Here is a 20,529-nt window from a genome sequence, read left to right as displayed (position 1 = left end):
GTTTTTGAGGTTAATAATAATATGGGATCAAAATGACCCCCAAATTCTATGATTTAAGCTGTTTTTTAGGGTTTTTTGAAAAAAACACCCGAATCCAAAACACACCCGAATCCGACAAAAAAAATTCGGTGAGGTTTTGCCAAAACGCGGTCGAACCCAAAACACGGCCGCGGAACCGAACCCAAAACCAAAACACAAAACCCGAAAAATTTCAGGCGCTCATCTCTAGTAATATCACACTTGGGCGCTTGTGATTGTCTTATGTAAACTTGCAGTATTTGCTTACTAAGCTGCTTATGGACGATTAGTAGCACATTTCTAAACTTCACTAGGCAAAAATAAAATACATGTTGCTATATTTTCCGTGATGTCTCCTACACTGACAGCAGGAAGCAGCCATACATTCATATTTATTTTAGGTTTTTGCTTGGACAGTTATCTCCCCTCCTTACTAAGCAGAGCATCAGGGAATGGGGCCTGCCTCCCAGCATTCCCTCTGCAGGGCACACATGCCCTCAAATCAGGACTGCTGCACCCAAATGCGGATGGTTGTACGTGTATCCAAAACACAGAGAACACAAGCAAGCATCTACTGTATACACAGTCATGTATTCAAATGTAAAAAATGTCCCAGTACATAATGTACAAATATATAGCCACATACAGGGGTGCAGAGATGGGGGACAGGTACAAATGACCTGAAACTGGGCCTCTAGTGGGCCAAGTGTGCCCCCCCATCCCATGATAATGCAACTACGGCCCTTCCAGTGGCTACACACTGCAGTACCCGGGCCTCCCCAATGTTTCAGCGGCCCTGCACATGTATACAGGCAAAAAAAAAGCCAAATCACTGTCCTCACATGACTTTAGTCAACTGCATAAATGTCAAAGTGAAATGTAAAATACAATAAATGTCTATTTTCTGTTTGTTTGCCAGTGTTGCAGATTGGTCTGCTAAGGCCTTGTTCCAGTGCCCGCATAGGGGGTCTATAGCTCAGGAATTAGAATGGGTTCTGCTGGAGACCAGTTTTCACCTTCTCAAGATGTTGGCTGAAGAAGCTTTTAACAAAGAAGAATGGATCAGGAGAAGATGTCAAGCACTGTCCGCTCTAATACGCCTCACCTCCATTCCCGAGTGTAAGGAGCTTTTAGACATGCATGAAAAGGTATGTGCTCAGCTGTAAGAATACCTATGGAGGGGGAACCCATGTATAAGACTGAATGGTAATGCATTTTCACATTATCGTACTGTATGAATGAATGGTGGGGTAATGTCATCAAACACAGAATAGGACCTTGGCATGTGCCACACGGCTGAGGGGCACCACGGTTGCTGTCCAGACAGCACCCTTTTCCACCGTGTGGATTGCCTGGAGAGGCACCTTACTGCATAGAAAGGCACAGGGCCATAGGACTTAGCACTTGTTCGTTGATGTCATAGCATCACATGCATCACACGCAGGGGGTATCAGCCAAGGGTGCCTCTGCCCCAAACTATAGCACTGCCATGGAGCTATGGTTTCAGATCACATGAAGGTCAGCAAGCACTGTACAAATATATATTTTATATACCAGAACATTTCCCTACTGGAAAAAAATAATACATTCTGGGGGATGAGTATCTATGTTCATTGCATAGATTTAATCAGTGATTTCCTAAATAGCCGGAAGAGAACAGTCCCCACCTCCCCATGCAAAAGCTACTTGCTAATTACTTAAAGTGAATCTGCGCAGCCCAGGACTTACTCCTCCAGTGCGATCACATCAGGCTGATTGGGACCGTAACTGACGTCAGACACCCTCCCTGAAAACGCTTGGGAACGCCTGCGTTTTTCCGGACACTCCCAGTGAACGGTCACTTACCATCCACAAATGGCTTCCTCCTGTCAATCACCTTGTGAACGGATTTTTTGCACCATCCTGCTGCTGACCGGCGATTCCCTTTGTTGTTGCTGTTGTTCGACGCGCATGCGCATTGCGGTACATACGCATGCACATTTAGTACCTGATTGCCCGCTGTGTGAAAACGCACAGCAGCAATCAGATCTCAATTACCCCCATAGTCCGTCTACTGTGTCTGTTTTTTGTTTTTTGCTTTTATGTTTTTTTCAATCTTAGTATTTTCTCTCCATGCCTTAAAAACAGCAGTGTGTTTATCCCATACATTTGTAATATGTTTGATTATGTGAATACTCCCTTACAGCTGCAGGGACTATACAAAAATTATCCACTGTGTTTGCTGTACATAACCTAAAGGGACAGCCATCGTATCCCAAAACGGAGACGTAACACCCCCGTTTTGGGGGAGTGAGTAGACCAGGATCTCTGTCGGAAGACAGAGATTTCCTGGTCTCTTTGTCGGATCTGCAGCCAGCTTGTGCAACCCCATGGGTCATGCAGCCAGCCAATGGTGTTGCAGGTAATCCGATGCTGTGTCCTCGGATGCAGAACGGATCACTGGGGGTAATTCAGACCTGATCGCTCCTCTGCGAATTTGCAGAGATCTGCGATCAGATAGCCGCCGCCCAGACAGAGTGAAAATCCGCCCCGTGCAAGTCTGCGTACGGCTTGAGAAAATCTCGGCAATTGCTGGTCAGCTGCAAATCCGTTCGCAACTCACTCACCATCGAATGATTTTTCCAGTCTGTGCGTAGCCCAGGAGCTACTCCTACAGTGCAGTAGAATCAGGCTAACCGGGGCCAGAGCTGACGTCACACACCCTCTGTGAAAACGCTTGGGCATGCCTGCGTTTTTACTGACACTTCCAGAAAACAGCCAGTTACCACCCCCAAACGCCCACTTCCCGTCAATCAACTTGCGTATGCTAGCGATCAAAAAAGTCACTGGATTTTTTCACTGTTTGGCCTCACGCATGCGTACTATGATCCGTGCGCATGCGTAGTCGATCGATTATCGGCCGCCTTGCGAATTCGCACAACAACGATTAGGTCTGAATAACTATGCAGCAGGAGGCGTCCACTTATACCAGATGCCTCCTGCTGCATTAACATAATAGTGCTATTGCTGCTGCAATGCTCCATCCAACCACATCTGAATCAGGTCCATTGAGAGTAAATGTACTAAAACATCATAGCAGAGCTTGAGTCCTAATAGAGTTCATTGAGATCTGTCTCCCTTTGTAGAACAGCGTTTAATGTTTAATTAATAAAATAACTCTCAGTCTGATAGGTTAGACACAGGATATTGCCTTGTACTTTACAAAGTCTTATTGTAAGAACAAATGGTCCGTGGTATACCTTCAATGTAGACTCATCTGTAAATTAAGAATATTTACAGTACCCTGTGGGGTAAATCAGGTATTGAAGATCCTGCTGGGACATCTTGGATATCATTTATTAGCGGTAGGGATTCTGTTTTCATGTGTTATCTGAAAACCCCCACAAAGGATTATCCTGACGTTTTCTATTCAAATGAAAAATCCCAAACTCTGATCACCAGTAGGCCCAACATTGTTCTTCAGCATTTTAGCAAGTTCCTATTTCACCCCCTGTTCTTCTGCCACTACTACTTATAGAAACCAACAGCACTTATCCATCATAGAAATCATCATCGCTAAGTGCAGTTGTATCAGGGCTCTTTGGGTGTACCCAGAGAAACCTCAGGGCTTCCCCAAGCAGACTGAGTTCCCCATAGGCTTTGATTGCAATAAGCGATTATGATAAAACACTAAGTAGATGTCCTGCTCCTAGAATAGAGTAAGTGTGGGGCAGCATGGAGCACTGCTAAAAAAAAACAGCACAGATTGAGGAATGTTCTCCATAGCTGAGGGGGGAATCCTGACCATCGACAAGCTTATTAATGCAAAGGTGCCCCCTCTCCATTATACTGGAGGAGTTCTGTATGTGTATAATATGAAAAACAAAAATACACTCCTATAAAAAACAAAATACAGGTTGAGTATCCCTTATCCAAAATGCTTGGGACCAGAGGAATTTTGGATATCGGATTTTTCCGTATTTTGGAATAATTTCATACCATAATGAGATATTATGGTGATTGGACCTAAATCTAAGCACAGAATGCATTTATGTCACATATACACCTTATACACCCAGCCTGAAGGTAATTTTAGCCAATATTTTTTATAACTTTGTGCATTAAACAAAGTGTGTGTACATTCACACAATTCATTTATGTTTCATATACACCTTATGCACACAGCCTGAAGGTCATTTAATACAATATTTTTAATAACTGAGTATTAAACAAAGTTTGTGTACATTGAGCCATCAAAAAACAAAGGTTTCACTATCTCAGTCTCACGCAAAAAAGTCCGTATTTCGGAATATTCCGTATTTCGGAATATTTGGATATGGGTCGGGATACTCAACCTGTATACTAATTGGTAAATAGGGACTTCTAGAGAAACTCTCTCCCAGAACATTGTACTCTGGCACTCTCTCCTATATGAAACTGTCCCCCAAAAATCAGGAACAGGAAGCACTGAACTCCCCAAAAATAAACACCATTGGAAACGCTAATTAGAAGTCACTTCATATAGGGTGAATTGTCCAGTGAATGACCTGTTAAGGAAACTGTTTTGTTTAAGAGGATGGTGTATGTAGCAGATACAAGGTAGATTACATTTTCAGATATGTACCAACATCATTACTAGAACTACTTTTTGAAGAAATTGTTTTAAGGATTGTAGTAATAGAATTTGAAAACCAAAAAACAAGAGAGGTGCAGTAATTACCAGTGATTACACACACACAGCCAGCAAATGAACACACAAGACCAATGAATGAACAGTTTAATTTATTTTAATAAACCAAGGCAACAGGTCAGCTTACTTATATGGTACGTTACATCGAAGTACAAGATACTACAATTATAATTGATGATACAAGATAATTTGATCTTTAAAGGCTATTAAGCATATTTTTGCTTATATTTATGTATTTCTGGAAAACGATATTCTCCATATTTCCTTGAACCACTTATACTTGGAGTGATTCCTTGTATTTTTTTCGCTCACCATGTTATTGTCGTACCATATCCATTCCTCTATCTTGGACTATTTTTAAGACGTCAGACCCGACATGGTCATGGTGCTCACTTCAATTTGGTTATGGAATTAGGGATATATTCAATTAGGGTCGGATCCATTCCGACATGCATTTGTTGGAATGGATCGGACAACCCCTATTCAATCTCATCTCAATTCGACGGAGGAGAGCAGCGCTGCAGAAGGATGTCTCACAGCCGCCCTACCTAACGGCAGTGTCCACTCGGCTCCAGCAAGCGTGGCCTCACTTGCTGGAGCCGGGTGGATGCTGCCGTGAGCGGCGCTGCTGTGACACATCCTCCTGCAGCGCTGTGCTGTAGCGCTGTTCACCCGTCTGCCCGCGGCTCTCCTCCTCTTGGGTCCCACATCTCAGTCCGACATTTTTTTATGTCGGACTGATATGGTCGGAAACAGGGCCAAATCCTGTCGAATTTGGCCCCGTTTCACTCAAAAATTTGGCCCCGTTTCACTCAAAAGTACGTGAATCGGCAGCTATACCGCCGATTCACGTACTATTCGATGAGTCGAATTCCCCGACTTGTCGAATAAAAACAGCTGGGATTGAATAGGTCGAATCACGATTCAACCTTAAAAAGTCAAAAACTGCCGTCTTTTCGACAGACGGCAGTTTTCGACCCTAATTGAATAAACCCTTTAATCTTTCAATATTTCTGGATAAAATTCTCCCTCATATTCTACTATAACAAAGTCATTACTACTGTATATAATGTTTTGTCCATGTGTTGGCCTCCATCTATGTTCTCATTAAAGTTCTCACTTGAATTCTCAGTGTCACCATGTGACTCAGCTAGTGACATTTTAGATTGTAAATGTTGGTTTACATACAGGACTAAAAGCAACACTTTAAAAAGACATTCAATACACTTTAAATAGAGCCGCTGCGGCTGCTGTAATCAATCCTTAGCCTACGTACTTTTTACACCATCAGCGTACAAAGCACCGTACTGTGTACGTACTTTGAGTACAAACGCCGCGCTGGCCGTACAAAGTACACGCAGTGTGTACACACCCAAAGATACTCCGTGAGCACTTAGCAGCTACACGTGTGACTGAAATACACTTATAACCCTTGCAGGGAAAGGAGACACGACACCAGATTGTATTTAAAATGCCGGGTTCCGACACACCAACATATAATTACTGAAAGGGGGTTTCAATAACAATACAATACAATACAATAGAAAAATGGCTACAGTCAATGGTATATACGTTTTAGTTGCGCCTGCGCTTCCCGGCCCGGTCTTCAGTCATCAGGGTAGATGACCTTCAGAGTCTGTGTGTGACAGGGCATGCAGCTGGCTTTTTATACAATAGTCCAAAACCTAAAACAATGGAAACTGTAATCTCTTTGTCCATTGGACACAGGGATGGTCATTTACAGTACAGGAGAGGTCATAGGTCGGTTTGAATAGGTGGGCGATGTCTGTTCCAGGTGCACTTGCAGGTGGTCTCCTCTGGGTTCCCGCCGCATACCAAATGTACAGTAAATACAGTTAATATTTATATTCTGCTCCTGCGCATAACTATGCGCAGGAGCATGCGATCTTCTGCAAACCAACACCGGAATATTGCTCTTAATATACCCTACAGCTGGATACCAAACACCACCTTATAACCTAGTTCTGTCCCCTCCTATCCTGTAAAGGTGAATCCCTTTGTTCTGATACCATTTAAATTAGTGTAACTTGCTGGTGTGGTACAGGGAGACTATGTGTACATTGGCCCTCATTCCGAGTTGTTCACTCGCTAGCAGATGTTAGTAGCATTGAACACGCTAGGCCGCCGCCCTCTGGGAGTGTATCTTAGCATAGCAGAATTGCGAATGAAAGATTAGCAGAATTGCGAATAGAAAATTCTTAGCAGTTTCTGAGTAGCTCGAGACTTAGTCCTACACTGCGATCAGCTCAGCCCATTTTGTTCCTAGTTTGACGGCACAAACACGCCCTGTGTTCGGCCAGCCACTCCCCCGTTTCTCCAGACACTCCCGCGTTTTATCCTGGCACGCCTGCGTTTTTCCGCACACTCCCAGAAAACGGTAATTTTCCGCCCAGAAACACCCACTTCCTGTCAATCACACTCTGATCACTTCAACGATGAAAATTCTTTGTTCGGACGTGAGTTAATCTACTAAGTTTTGTGCTAAAATACTTAGCGCATGCGCACTGCGTACCATGCGCATGCGCATTTTAGCCTTAATCGCTCCGTTGTGAAAATCGGCAACGAGCGAACAACTCGGAATGACCCCCATTGTGCACTATTTGGATTAAATATGTAATGTGTTTTTATGGCTTTTCCATGCGATCACAAACTCTGCCATAATTACCCATACAACGCGCTAATACGCAGGACCGCGGGAGCGACCATACACAAACTGCGAATATGTGCACGCACGGCAGAACAAGTACACGCACGGAGGCCATCTGTGTGTAGTTTGTATGTGATCAGGGAAGAGTTGTAGGTGGGAAATGTATGACCTAGTGCAGGCATTCCCAACCACGGTCCTCAAGGCACACCAACAGTGCAGGTTTTAGTGATATCCAGGCTGCAGCACAGATGGTTAAATCAAAATAACTGAGCTACTAATTAAGTCACCTGTGCTGAAGCCTGGATATCACTAAAACCTGCACTGTTAGTGTGCCTTGAGGACCGTGGTTGGGAATGCCTGACCTAGTGGGATAGTAAAAAGCATGTATGTATGAATCAATATCTGGGGGGCATGTATCATTGTGCCGTATATGTTCTAAATAAGCTTCGAGGTATTGCGAAGTATACATTAAATACTTCTTATCCCGTACTAAGGGTCTGTAAATGGGCCAACAAACACTACCGAGCTCTTTTCGGCTTCTTGTTCCAACAAATGGGGTGCACATTTAGTTGATGATACATGGAGGGGGAACATATGTGAGTGCTAGTATGTGGATATCACCTGTCGACTATGTGTGCCATTAACTGGAGGTTGCAGAGATGAATATAAGACACATATTTATTTATTTATTTATTACCAGTTATTTATATAGCGCACACATATTCCGCAGCGCTTTACAGAGAATATTTGCCCATTCACATCAGTCCCTGCTCCAGTGGAGCTTACAATCTATATTCCCTACCACATGTACACACAGACACATTCAATCTAGGGTTAATTTTGTTGGGAGCCAATTAACCTGCCAGTATATTTTTGGGATTGTGGGAGGAAACCGGAGTACCCGGAGGAAACCCACGCAAGTACGGGGAGAATATACAAACTCCGCACAGTTAGGGCCATGGTGGGAATCGAACCCATGACCTCAGTGCTGTGAGGCAAATCTAAAATACATTCACATAAACATTTTGGGTAGGGCTGACGTCTTTTCCGGTTGGATGTATGTGGGCAGAGGGGGAGACAAAGAAAAACGGGTGAAAGAAACAGGCCATGAAATTCATTTGCAATCCTTATCATAACGGCCACGCTGCGGGCACGGTGCCTCGCTACGCTCGGCACACTATTATATTCTCCCTCTATGGGTGTCGTGGACACCCACGGAGGGAGAATATGTCGGGATTGTGGCGGTCGGGATTCCGGCGTCAGTATTTCGACCGCCGGGATTCCGTCCGGCGGCATCCTGACCGCATCCCATCATAACACTGTCTCTATGGATGGATCATAAATTAAATCTGCTGCTGTAACAGTGCCGTCACTCCTTAGACTCATCAAATTTGTGCTGCGCTTGCGCCGCGTTAGAATTTGAACACACATAAATATCAACCCAATAATTATGATGACTCCCAGGATACAAAGGAGAAACTTCCCCACACTCATAATGACATTTTGAGCCCACTCTCCTAAACCTGAGAACCATTTGCGTGGGTTCAACCATGAGACCCAGTCGGTCAGTTCATTACCCACAGTCGCTAAGGTAAGGTTGTGCTTCCTCCTGAACTCCCACTTCAACTGCAAGATCTCGTCCATCTTCTGATCGATGATCTCCGTGGGGTCGTCAGTACTGTTCGTAATATATGTACAGCACTTCACACCATATTGAGTTGCCAGAGTAACACAGTACCCACCTGTCACGGCTGTGACATAATTAAGGACCATCCTGTGCTGGATCAGTTCCTTCTTGTAGGCTTGTAACTCCCTTCCCGTATACCTGAAGGTGTCATCATACATCTCAGTGATATTATCTATCAAGTTCACTAGCGCATGGATATACCTATAATTTATAGTTCCTCCGGCAGTACGGGTGATGTCTAATGCGAGAAGGAACTGAATCCCGGTGGATTCGTGGATCAAATCAGAGGCTGCGTGCTCTCCCCTATCTATGAGGTGTCTCTTGATTATGTGTTCATAGTGATTATGAGTATAAGGAGTCTGAGCACTGCGGTGAACGTCTTTCATTTTATCGTGGGTTATGGTCATGACCTCCGGTAGTACTCTCCCAATATAACACAATCCCTCAGAGCTCGGGGCAAGCCACTTGTACGCTTTCCTCCCACATATTAAATATGCATCATCTGGGAGAACATAGGGAACAAAATGTAACATCACCATATTGCAAACTTTCCAAATAAAGAAACCAATCCCTAGTTCTCCCATTTGCTCAGTACAAGTATCGGGCTGGATGATATGGGCACAATACCCTGATGATACTTTTCCAACCCACATGGACTTGCTTCCACGGGTATACCTATACTGAAAATACCTCCCACTGTTGGCTATTTGGCGTACAAGTTCAGAGTCTATGGGTATCTTATCAGCTCTGTGTGAAAAGGTCATTGTCTGGTTATTTCACGTCACTTCCCACTTTCCTAATTTCCTGATTTTCGGTAATTGGAAATATTAAAACACAATAAGGACCTGTCTACATGATACTGGTGGAGCTTCAAGCTAGGGGGCCTGGAGATATTGAATTTCTTGTCCACCGGTCTCCCACCCCGTAATTCGAGTACCTCATCTATTGCTAAAGGGTATGGTACTAATCCTGACTTACTCTGACCTTGAGGTACCTGTGAGCACACCCAGCATTCTGTCTGGTTTAAGACCTTACCCACTAATGAGTGGTAATCACTCAACGGATGGCGGTCCATGTCGATATTAAGGTTGGACTGACATCTCTGGATGCACCCATCCTCGACTATATTCTCACAATTCCTACAAATACAATATTCATCAGACAATAACCCTTCACAGTGCCTCCGAGCTCCATGACTACCAGAGCGCTTACTGATACCAGCCTTTACTCGAGTGATGTGCTGCTCCTGAGATCCTACAAATTCGTACTCGCCATCAGAACCCATTCCAGATCCCTGCTCGACCTCTCTGAGACCCTCACCAAAACAAATTGTCCTGATCAAAAACAGAATTACTGACAGAACCCGAAACACAGTCTCTTGTGATAGATCCATTTCGTTAGGGGAAAGAAGGAAAATAAGGAGGAGAAAAAGAAAGGAAAATGCAAGGGGGGCGGTGAAAAAAGAAAATGGTGCGACAACCGTCCTAGATCTTGTTGCTCTCCGTGCTCAGGTGCCTTTCAACAGTCCTGCCTCTCAACTTTCCCGGAGCAAACACTCTAGTGATACGAGGTTCTCTTCACCTTGCTTTTTGTCACGAGTCCTCTCCGGGTCAGCGACCTTCTTGCAGTGGGACCTTTAATGCTGTCGTGCTGGTTAACAAGACTTGGTATGGTCCTTCCCACCTGTCTATGAGGCAACCTGAGCGTAAGAAATTTTGAATCATCACATAATCCCCAGGCTCAATGTCATGACAATTACTGTTCGGTAGGTCAGGAATCACCAGCTTTAGATTTCTTTGTTGATTTCTCAGCTGCTGGCTCATCCCAACCAAATATTTCACAGTCACTTCATTATTGCATTTGAAATCATCCTGGGGGTCATTACATGAGGTTGTCAACCAAAAAGAATTTCAAAGGGTGATAAGTTAAGTGGAGACCTGGGAGTGGTTCTGATGCTGTACAACAATAGTGGTAAAGCTTCTGGCCACAGCAATCCAGTTTCAGCCATCACTTTGCTCAGCTTGTTCTTAATAGTGCTGTTCACTCTCTCTACCTTCGCACTCGCCTGTGGCCGGTACGGAGTATGCAGCTTGCTATTAATTCCCATCAGTTTGCACTTTCAGGTCAGTTTGCATGACCTGAAAGACTTCACCTGTAAAATGGGTACCCCTATCACTTTCAATCATTCTAGGGATACCATATCTACACACAAATTCCTGCACAATTTTCTTTGCAGTGAACGTAGCAATATTTGTGGCAGCAGGGAACGCTTCTACCCAGTTGGAAAATACATCAATACATACTAACACATATTTCAAATTCCTACAGGGTGGTAACTGTATGAAGTCGATTTGTATTACCTGAAAAGGTCCGTCTGTAGGATGGATATGGGATGGCTCTGTTGGTATGGTCTTACCAATATTCTTCCTCAAGCAAGTAAAAACATGTAATTTCTCTCTTACCTGCATGAGAAGAGAATCCTGGCGCACACACTGGTGTGTCTTACCAGCTTGCACATACCCTCTTTGCCCAGATGAGTCAGACCGTGTGCCGCCTCAGCTAGACTTGGAAGATATGCTCTGGGGGCCACCGGATGACCGTGTCCACCTGTCCAAAGTCCTGAGGCCTCCTGGCCATACCCCTTTGACCTCCGACCGCCTTTTCCTGTAGGGAACACAAATTTTGCATTTTAATTTACTATTGTGTGTTATCAGTTGTGTGAAGTAAACCGTCTCTGGATGAGAGAAGAGAGGGGAAAAATAGTAAATAAAAAAAAAAGAAAATGTCAGGTTTGACATTCACCAACAGGCTGTCACACCATCATGCATATCGGTGTCTGTACACAGTCTCCCTTCACCAGTATTCTCATTCTCCACCCTTTGTGCATGACCAGGCACACTGCATTAATACTGGTGTCCTTATGCTGGTGAGATATACTGGATTTGGGCAGAACTCTGAAGGACCGAGTACGCGTGTGCCGTTTGAACTGTAATTGGGTCCATGTATTGTACCCTCCTGTCGGTGAACCGAAGAGATGAGGAGGAAACTTTGAAGAAAAATCACATAGAGGTTGGGCACTACCGAGAATTACTTTTCTACTAGGTCTGCTCCCCTTAAAAAAATTTCTATGTGTGTCGTATCTCTACTGGGACTATCCCAGCCATCAATACAGTGTCCGGTCCATCCTAAGTTCATAGGGAACCCGGTATCTGTGAGATAATTTCCCCTACCTGTGATGGACATGCATCTAGAACCGTGAAATGCAACATTAGTCTTCGTGGGTATCCAACATACTTTGTACTTCCTGGACGGGAGCACGCTATATGTATACCATATCTAACAAGTTAATCAGGGGCCATTTCTGCTAGAGAAAGAAGCAAAAGTTTAGAGGCCTCATCTTAACCCCAGCAAGTTTTGTCAACAAGGGTAAAGTTGCATTTATTTCGTTCTTCCCATTAACCGAATCTGTGTTTTCTATATGGCTCGTGATTCCTTACTATGGGGGTCATTCCGAGTTCGCTCGCAAGCTGCTTTTAGCAGCTTTGCACACGCTAAGCCGCCGCCTACTGGGAGTGAATCTTAGCTTATCAAAATTGCAAACGAAAGATTAGCAGAATTGCGAATAGACACTTCTTAGCAGTTTCTGAGTAGCTCCACACTTACTCGGCATCTGCGATCAGTTCAGTCAGTTTCGTTCCTGGTTTGACGTCACAAACACACCCAGCGTTCGCCCAGACACTGCTCCATTTCTCCAGCCACTCCCGCATTTTTCCCAGAAACGGTAGCGTTTTTTCGCACACACCCATAAAACGGCCTATTTCCGCCCAGAAACACCCACTTCCTGTCAATCACATTACGATCACCAGAACGATGAAAAAACCTCGTAATGCCGTGAGTAAAATACCTAATTGCATAGCAAATTTACTTGGCGCAGTCGCACTCCGTTGCGACAAAAAAATAACGAGCGAACAACTCGGAATGACCCCCTATATGTCCCTTGATCCCGTCTATGTGTTTAATAATGTGGCTTGTTTTCTCTGTCTAGGGGTCTATATTGACTATGTGCTCTACTATACCTACAATCTCTGGCAAAATGCCCTTCCTTCCTACAAGCGTAACATATTCACGGTCTTTTCCTACTACCAGGGTTTAGGGGTTTAGGCTGATGAGGCTTTGCTGCAAGTGCCTGTAGACTTACTGTCATCAGCTTCTCCTCTTGTTGTTCTCTGCGCCTAGCAATATTCTTGTGGTGTTTAATTGCGCACTCTCTAAGACGAGCTACTGTGACCACTCTCCAATTAGGCAAAGATGTTTGTACCCTGTCCCTTACTGTCTTATTGAGCCCGTCCATTAGCACAGAGACAGCCACCTCCCTGTAATTCGCATCGTTCCCTATATCCGATACCCCAGTGTATCTATCCATTATTTGCAGAGCCCGATGGAAATATTCAGATGTCATTTCATTGTCCCTCTGATTTATGGAGAAAATTCTTCTCCACTTAACAGTAGTGGGGAAATACAACTCTAGTTGCATGTTAACTCGCTCCACGTTCTCTTGATTGTGTTCGTCAGTCATAGGACCATCCGACTCTAATTTACAATCAGTAATAAATTTTTGGGTGTCAATATTAGGGGGTAGGCACGCTTTCAAAAATATCCGCCAATCTTTGTTAGCTGGTTCATGAGCATTACCCAGATCTCTGATAAACTTCTGACATCTGGCTAAATGCTTCCGGGGATCGGGGAATTCTGAAATGATTTACCGCAGCTCAGCTCTGGACCACGGGCAATACATTGCATTATTCCTGGTGAGGATTTCTCCCTGACTATCGGTTCCCCCATTGGGAGTTACTATTTCCAAGACAGGATGTAATCCTACCATTCCATTCCTAATCTGTTTACTGTAAAGTGTTGTTGTCTCTGTGCAATGACCCGTCTCACATTTACCGGTAGCTGTGACCTCACCAGTTCTTTCAGTGGGGAATATTGCTACTGCTCTAACTGGATGGACAGGCCCCACCTGAGTTTCTTGCAAGGTGACTTCCTGAATGAGAGCTGCGATTTGGCTAGGTCCTTCATCTTCCTGTGACCTATAACCTTGGAGAGACTTCAAAACAGATATACCATTGACTGTAGCCATCTCTTTCTCCCCATCAATATATGGTGGTGGTGGTGCGGTCACCATTGTTTTCCCGCTAGGTTTGGAACATGCTGTGCGAGCTAATTCCCTTTGCACATCCCCCTCTTGTTGCCACAGATTTAAACAATCTGTATGTCTAATCCTTTATTTTCTGGATTTTATCAGACATATCCTTATTCTTAAGTTCTGTAATGCCTCTGGCTCAAAGCTGCCCACCCTAGGGAATGATACCCTATCTTTGTCAGTCATACGTATCCATTCGTCACAATAAACTTCAGCGTGTGGACCATATTTCTCACATATTATAAACCTTGTGGACCCCTTGGGCCGCGACTCTTCTGCCTGAACCCTGGCTACTATACGTCTCTGAGTTGAGCAACTGGCTCCCATAATTGTGGGCCTTTTTCCACAAACACCAAAATACTCAATATAAGCAGACGGTGAAAGTTCTTAGAGTGCTTTCACCCACTCCTCTCCGCTGATGTACCACGACTCACTCCAATAGTGACCACCGCATACCCAGTGAGGTCCCTAATTGGTTTCTATTTCACTGGAAGTGTTAGGAGTGACTTACCTTTTCCAGTTAATATCTACCGTTGGAGATTTTCCTGAGAGAGACCAGCAAAAACTCCCTATACACTTATACACAAATTACGCTTGCGTATGCTCTACAAGGCGCTAATGATACCTTGATTTTACGCGAAAGCTTGTAAAGGGGTATCAAGTTGCGCTATGTATCGCACCCACAAACATGCGGAAACCTCAGCCGCAGCATATAATAAAAACTATATGGGTCACAACACAATTCCCTACCCCACTCCTGTGTAAGTCTCCTCACGACTTACGTATTCCAATCTATACTAACGTGAGTCAGCCGCCTCACGCCGCCAAGCCTCCACTCACTTGGTGTACCAACGACGGGATCCCGAATTCCCGGGGTTCAATACGTTCACTCCTACTTTCACTCACTCAAATACACTTTGTTTTTCTGTACAGAAAATTTCCACTTGTTCTGATCTGCAGCTTTTCCCCCAGAGGCAATACAGTTTAAACAAAAGTTTTCTACTAATCTGCTTTTGAAACCGTATAGTTATGTGCTATTGTAGCATGGCTACTATCCCACCTTTTAATTGAACGAAACTATCGTGTAATTTGTACTTAGCGTCTGCACTCTTACGCACTTTGCATAAACTTGCGACCGTGCGTGTCTTTTACGCTGCGTGCGCGGTCCTGTGCTTTGTCCGAGCCACATGTACAAAACCGTGCGTCCGCAATAAAACAAATCCCACAACCTCTATAAATGTGAGCAATGCTAACTATAATCACTCACAAGCACAACTCACGCTTGTTCTGTGTAACCCTTTACGACAGGGCCAGACCTGCGTGTTGTGCTTTATACTTACTTCCTTAAATACTTTTATTTCAAATTTACCTATATAGCAACAAATGTATCCGATTTCACACAGATCTAAACAAATCTAGCAATCTAAATCTTGCGGCAACAATGTGAGAGGGTATGCAAAGTATCAGTGCCCTTTGTGTATGCTTTTGGCGCCAGAAAAAAATTCACAGATTTTTAAATAGCTTTTTTCCTGTTTATGGGTTCTATCAGCACCTCTGCAGACCAGACAGAGCAGACGCAATCTAAAAGCACACAAAATAGGGTTTTTAGAACATCCACCAACCAGGAAAAGGTTACGTAAGATAACTTTCCACCCTTTGCTGATAGATTAAGTCTGCTATGACCTGCTAGGCTGTGGAGCATGTGAAAACCGGATCGAGCCCCCAATTGCAAATGTTGATTTACATACAGGACTGAAAGCAACACTTTAAAAAGACATTCAATACACTTTAAATGGAGCCGCTGCGGCCACTGTAATCAATCCTTAGCCTACATACTTTTTACACCATTAGCGTACAAAGCCCCGTACCGCGTACGTACTTTGCGTACAAATGCTGCGCTGGCCGTACAAAGTAGACGCAGTGCGTACACACCTAAAGATACTCCGTGAGCACTTAGCAGCTACACGTGTGACTGAAATACACTTATAACCCTTGCAGGGAAAGGAGACACGACACCAGATTGTATTTAAAATGCCGGGTTCCGACACACCAACATATAATTACTGAAAGGGGGTTACAATAACAATACAATACAATACAATAGAAAAATGGCTACAGTCAATGGTACATACGTTTTAGTTGCGCCTGCGCTGCCCGGTCCTCAGTCATCAGGGTAGATGACCTTCAGAGTCTGTGTGTGACAGGGCATGCAGCTGGCTTTTTATACAATAGTCCAAAACCTAACACAATGGAAACTGTAATCTCTTTGTCCATTGGACACAGGGATGGTCATTTACAGTACAGGAGAGGTCATAGGTCGGTTTGAATAGGTGGGCGATGTCTGTTCCAGGTGCACTTGCAGGTGGTCTCCTCTGGGTTCCCGCCGCATACCAAATGTACAGTAAATACAGTTAATATTTATATTCTGCTCCTGCGCATAACTATTCGCAGGAGCATGCGATCTTCTGCAAACCAACACCGGAATATTGCCCTTAATATACCCTACAGCTGGATACCAAACACCACCTTATAACCTAGTTCTGTCCCCTCCTATCCTGTAAAGGTGAATCCCTTTGTTCTGATACCATTTAAACTAGTGTAACTTGCTAGTGTGGTGCAGGGAGACTGTGTGTACATTGTGCACTATTTGGATTAAATATGTAATGTGTTTTTATGGCTTTTCCATGCGATCACAAACTCTACCGTAATTACCCATACCACGCGCTAATACGCAGGACCGACAATACGCAAACCGCGAATATGTGCACGCACGGCAGAACAAATACGCGCACGGAGGCCATCTGTGTGTAGTTTGTATGTGATGTGTGTACTGCAATATTTTTTGACTTCGACAAGATGATGTTTCAGGTTCAATAGTTTTACGTTTCTCATGTCTTCACCTGGATTTTTGAGCTGGTCTTTGACATGGTTTTGCCTACTCTTGTTTTCTCGCTTCTCTTTTTTGTAACTGCCTCAATACACTTCTTTGCTTGTTCTAGCTTTTTTATTTTTTTATTTTTTTTCCCCCTGTGCTTTCAAATCGAAACAAGATTTTTATTTTATGTAAGGAAAATGCTTTGTTTGGCATAGGCCAATGCAGGTTGTCATTCCATATGTTTTATTTGCTGTGGATGCATCCTTTCCTTCTAATGTTTGGAAGATTAGGTCTACCTCTGGCATATTGCTTTCTGCATTTAGTAGCCCTGCTGTGATGTCTTGACTGGCATTCTCCCCAACATTGAGGTTGACAGTACTATTAGCAGCTGATACTTGGTTGAGGTTACTGGGTTTTTTTTGGGGGGGCTGATGTGCCACCTTCTCAGTTTGTTCATGCTGCTTGCACTCAGGCCAAACAAGGTACAAGCCGAGCATCTCAGTACAAACCGATGCATCACCGATGCTTCTAAAACTATCAAAGATAATCAGGGCTCATTTCACTTTCTATACCTTTCAGTGCTGCCTCATAATCTAAACAAGGAATGGGTCTAGATAGCTCTGATACATCCTAATCCTCAAATAGTTCATGTTGCCTTTGTGAGATGCACTTTGATTAGTCAACTCCTTCGTGCCAAATGGAAACAGTCCCCATGCCTTGAAACTATTTCACTTTATTTCACAAGTGAATGATTTGTCAAAAGTTTATTTAAAAAGTGGTGTGAAATTGTTTTTATTTTGCAAAAGTTATAAAGTTCTTTATTGTTCGTTTCATGACCGTCTAAAATTAACAAAACTGGGACTTGACATTGTTCTTAACTAGCCGTTTGTAAAAAAAATATTGCATTATACTCGTAGAAGGTTGCCGACGCCATCCATCACTGCGCCAATCACTGCGCCCAACCCCATAGTCATTGGGTGTAGAGTTAGAAATAGAGCAATGGATAGGCAAATATCACCATTGGTGGCACAGTAACGCCACTGCAGGAGCATTACACAATTGTAAGCTCATAAAAAATGATTGTAAACTTTAGGACAAGTAATTGCACAGCATTCTAAATTTATATAATCCCTAACTTTTTAAACCAAATTTGAATTACTTATTTTGTAATAACTCTTATAGCTATAGGGATTATTTCAATATTTTTTTTTGCAAAAGCAAGTCTTCTTTTTAAAAGTAGTGACAACCACTTATCACCTGGGCGGTCATCAGTAAATGGATTTTCTCTATTCACACTTTTTAAAATACCTTGTACCCAGAGGTGTCACCGGGTGTGGTGACACCTGATGCTCACCCTTGATATCCCAGCGCACTGGAAGGGGGGAGCGGGTGCGCTGGGGCAAAAGGGGGCATGGTCATAAATAAAGGGGCGTAGTCTTGTAGGGTCGTCACTCCGGAGATGCTGGGCTGTCTCCCAGCGCTGTCTGCTCCTCTTCTATGACAGGAGTTGGGTGCTGTAGAAGACTTTCACACCGCAGCACCTGGCTCCTGTCACTGCGGAGGAGTGTCACCTCTTCCAGGCGTCACACCCGGGTGCTGGCTGCACCCGCCTTGTGACGCCATTGGTTGTACCACATCTGTAACTACATCTGGACGTATTAGAAATTCAAGTTTGGCTTATTTAAAATCTAGGTTTCTAGTCTGGATGCTTCTTCAGGAAGCAGTGCTGGTTGTTGCCCCATTATTCTAACATCAGGCACCTTTCCTGTAAGTTTGTTGTGTAGAGTGCTTTTTGGAATGACTTGCCTTCCTAATACTTATGCAGGGTATACACCTATACAATTATTGGCCAGATCAGTGACTAAATGGTTTAAAATGCTCCTGCAACTGTCTGATCGGGATATCGCATCCTACAGTGGCGGAGCTAGTGGTGATGCAGTAGGTGCATTGCATCGGGGCCCACCGCAATGAAGGAGCCCTCAGCCTCCGGATTCAGACTGATCTTGTGACTGTACACACTTTGCTATGATGAAGGGCTGCCCAACCCAATTTGGTGCGCTCTTTTGTATAACTTTGTGCATTAAACAATGAAGTCCAATAAAACATATAAAAAAATTTTTTATCATAATTTTATATATATATATATATATATATATAATAAGAATATACTCACCGGTAATTCTATTTCTCGTAGTCCGTAGTGGATGCTGGGAACTCCGTAAGGACCATGGGGAATAGCGGGCTCCGAAGGAGGCTGGGCACTCTAGAAAGATTTATGACTACCTGGTGTGCACTGGCTCCTCCCACTATGACCCTCCTCCAAGCCTCAGTTAGGACACCGTGCCCGGACGAGCAGACATAATAAGGAAGGATTTAGAATCCCGGGTAAGACTCTTACCAGCCACACCAATCACACCGTACAACTCGTGATACTATATCCAGTTTGACAGTATGAAAACAACTGAGCCTCTCAACAGATGGCTCAACAATAACCCTTTAGTTAACAATAACTATCTACAAGTATTGCAGACAATCCGAACTTGGGATGGGCGCCCAGCATCCACTACGGACTACGAGAAATAGAATTACCGGTGAGTAAATTCTTATTTTCTCTAACGTCCTAGTGGATGCTGGGAACTCCGTAAGGACCATGGGGATTATACCAAAGCTCCCAAACGGGTGGGAGAGTGCGGATGACTCTGTAGCACCGAATGAGAGAACTCCAGGTCCTCCTCAGCCAGGGTATCAAATTTGTAGAATTTTGCAAACGTATTTGCCCCTGACCAAGTAGCTGCTCGGCAAAGTTGTAAAGCCGAGACCCCTCGGGCAGCCGCCCAAGATGAGCCCACCTTCCTTGTGGAATGGGCCTTTACAGATTTTGGCTGTGGTATGCCTGCCACAGAATGTGCAAGCTGAATTGTACTACAAATCCAGCGAGCAATAGACTGCTTAAAAGCAGGAGCACCCAGTTTGTTGGGTGCATACAGGATAAACAGCGAGTCAGATTTTCTGACTCCAGCCGTCCTGGAAACATATATTTTCAGGGCCCTGACAACGTCTAGCAACTTGGAGTCCTCCAATTCACTAGTAGCCGCCGGCACCACAATAGGCTGGTTCAGGTGAAACGCTGACACCACCTTAGGGAGAAATTGGGGACGAGTCCTCAACTCTGCCCTATCCATATGGAAAATCAGATAAGGGCTTTTACATGATAAAGCCGCCAATTCTGACACTCGCCTGGCTGAAGCCAAGGCTAATAACATGACCACTTTCCACGTGAGATATTTCAGATCCACGGTTTTAAGTGGCTCAAACCAATGTGATTTTAAGAAACTCAACATCACGTTGAGATCCCAAGGTGCCATTGGAGGCACAAACGGGGGCTGAATATGTGGGAAGAACCACTCGT

At 44.1% G+C, this 20,529-nt stretch overlaps 1 protein-coding gene across 3 annotated transcripts in view; it reads left to right on the top strand.

The window, feature by feature from the left end:
• Positions 1-20,529, top strand: part of LOC134910412 (uncharacterized) — a 286,525-nt gene that overhangs the window by 196,789 nt on the left and 69,207 nt on the right. For all 3 annotated transcript variants that reach the window (XM_063918405.1, XM_063918404.1, XM_063918406.1), the window contains one exon: positions 938-1,166. In XM_063918405.1, the coding sequence (XP_063774475.1) occupies positions 938-1,166 (229 nt within the window). The remainder of the gene's footprint in view (positions 1-937; positions 1,167-20,529) is intronic.

The sequence above is a fragment of the Pseudophryne corroboree genome, chromosome 4, assembly GCF_028390025.1.
Source record: "Pseudophryne corroboree isolate aPseCor3 chromosome 4, aPseCor3.hap2, whole genome shotgun sequence".
Taxonomy (NCBI): domain Eukaryota; kingdom Metazoa; phylum Chordata; class Amphibia; order Anura; family Myobatrachidae; genus Pseudophryne; species Pseudophryne corroboree.
Note: the sequence above shows the minus strand (reverse complement) of the source record. Positions and strands in the feature narration are given on the sequence as shown.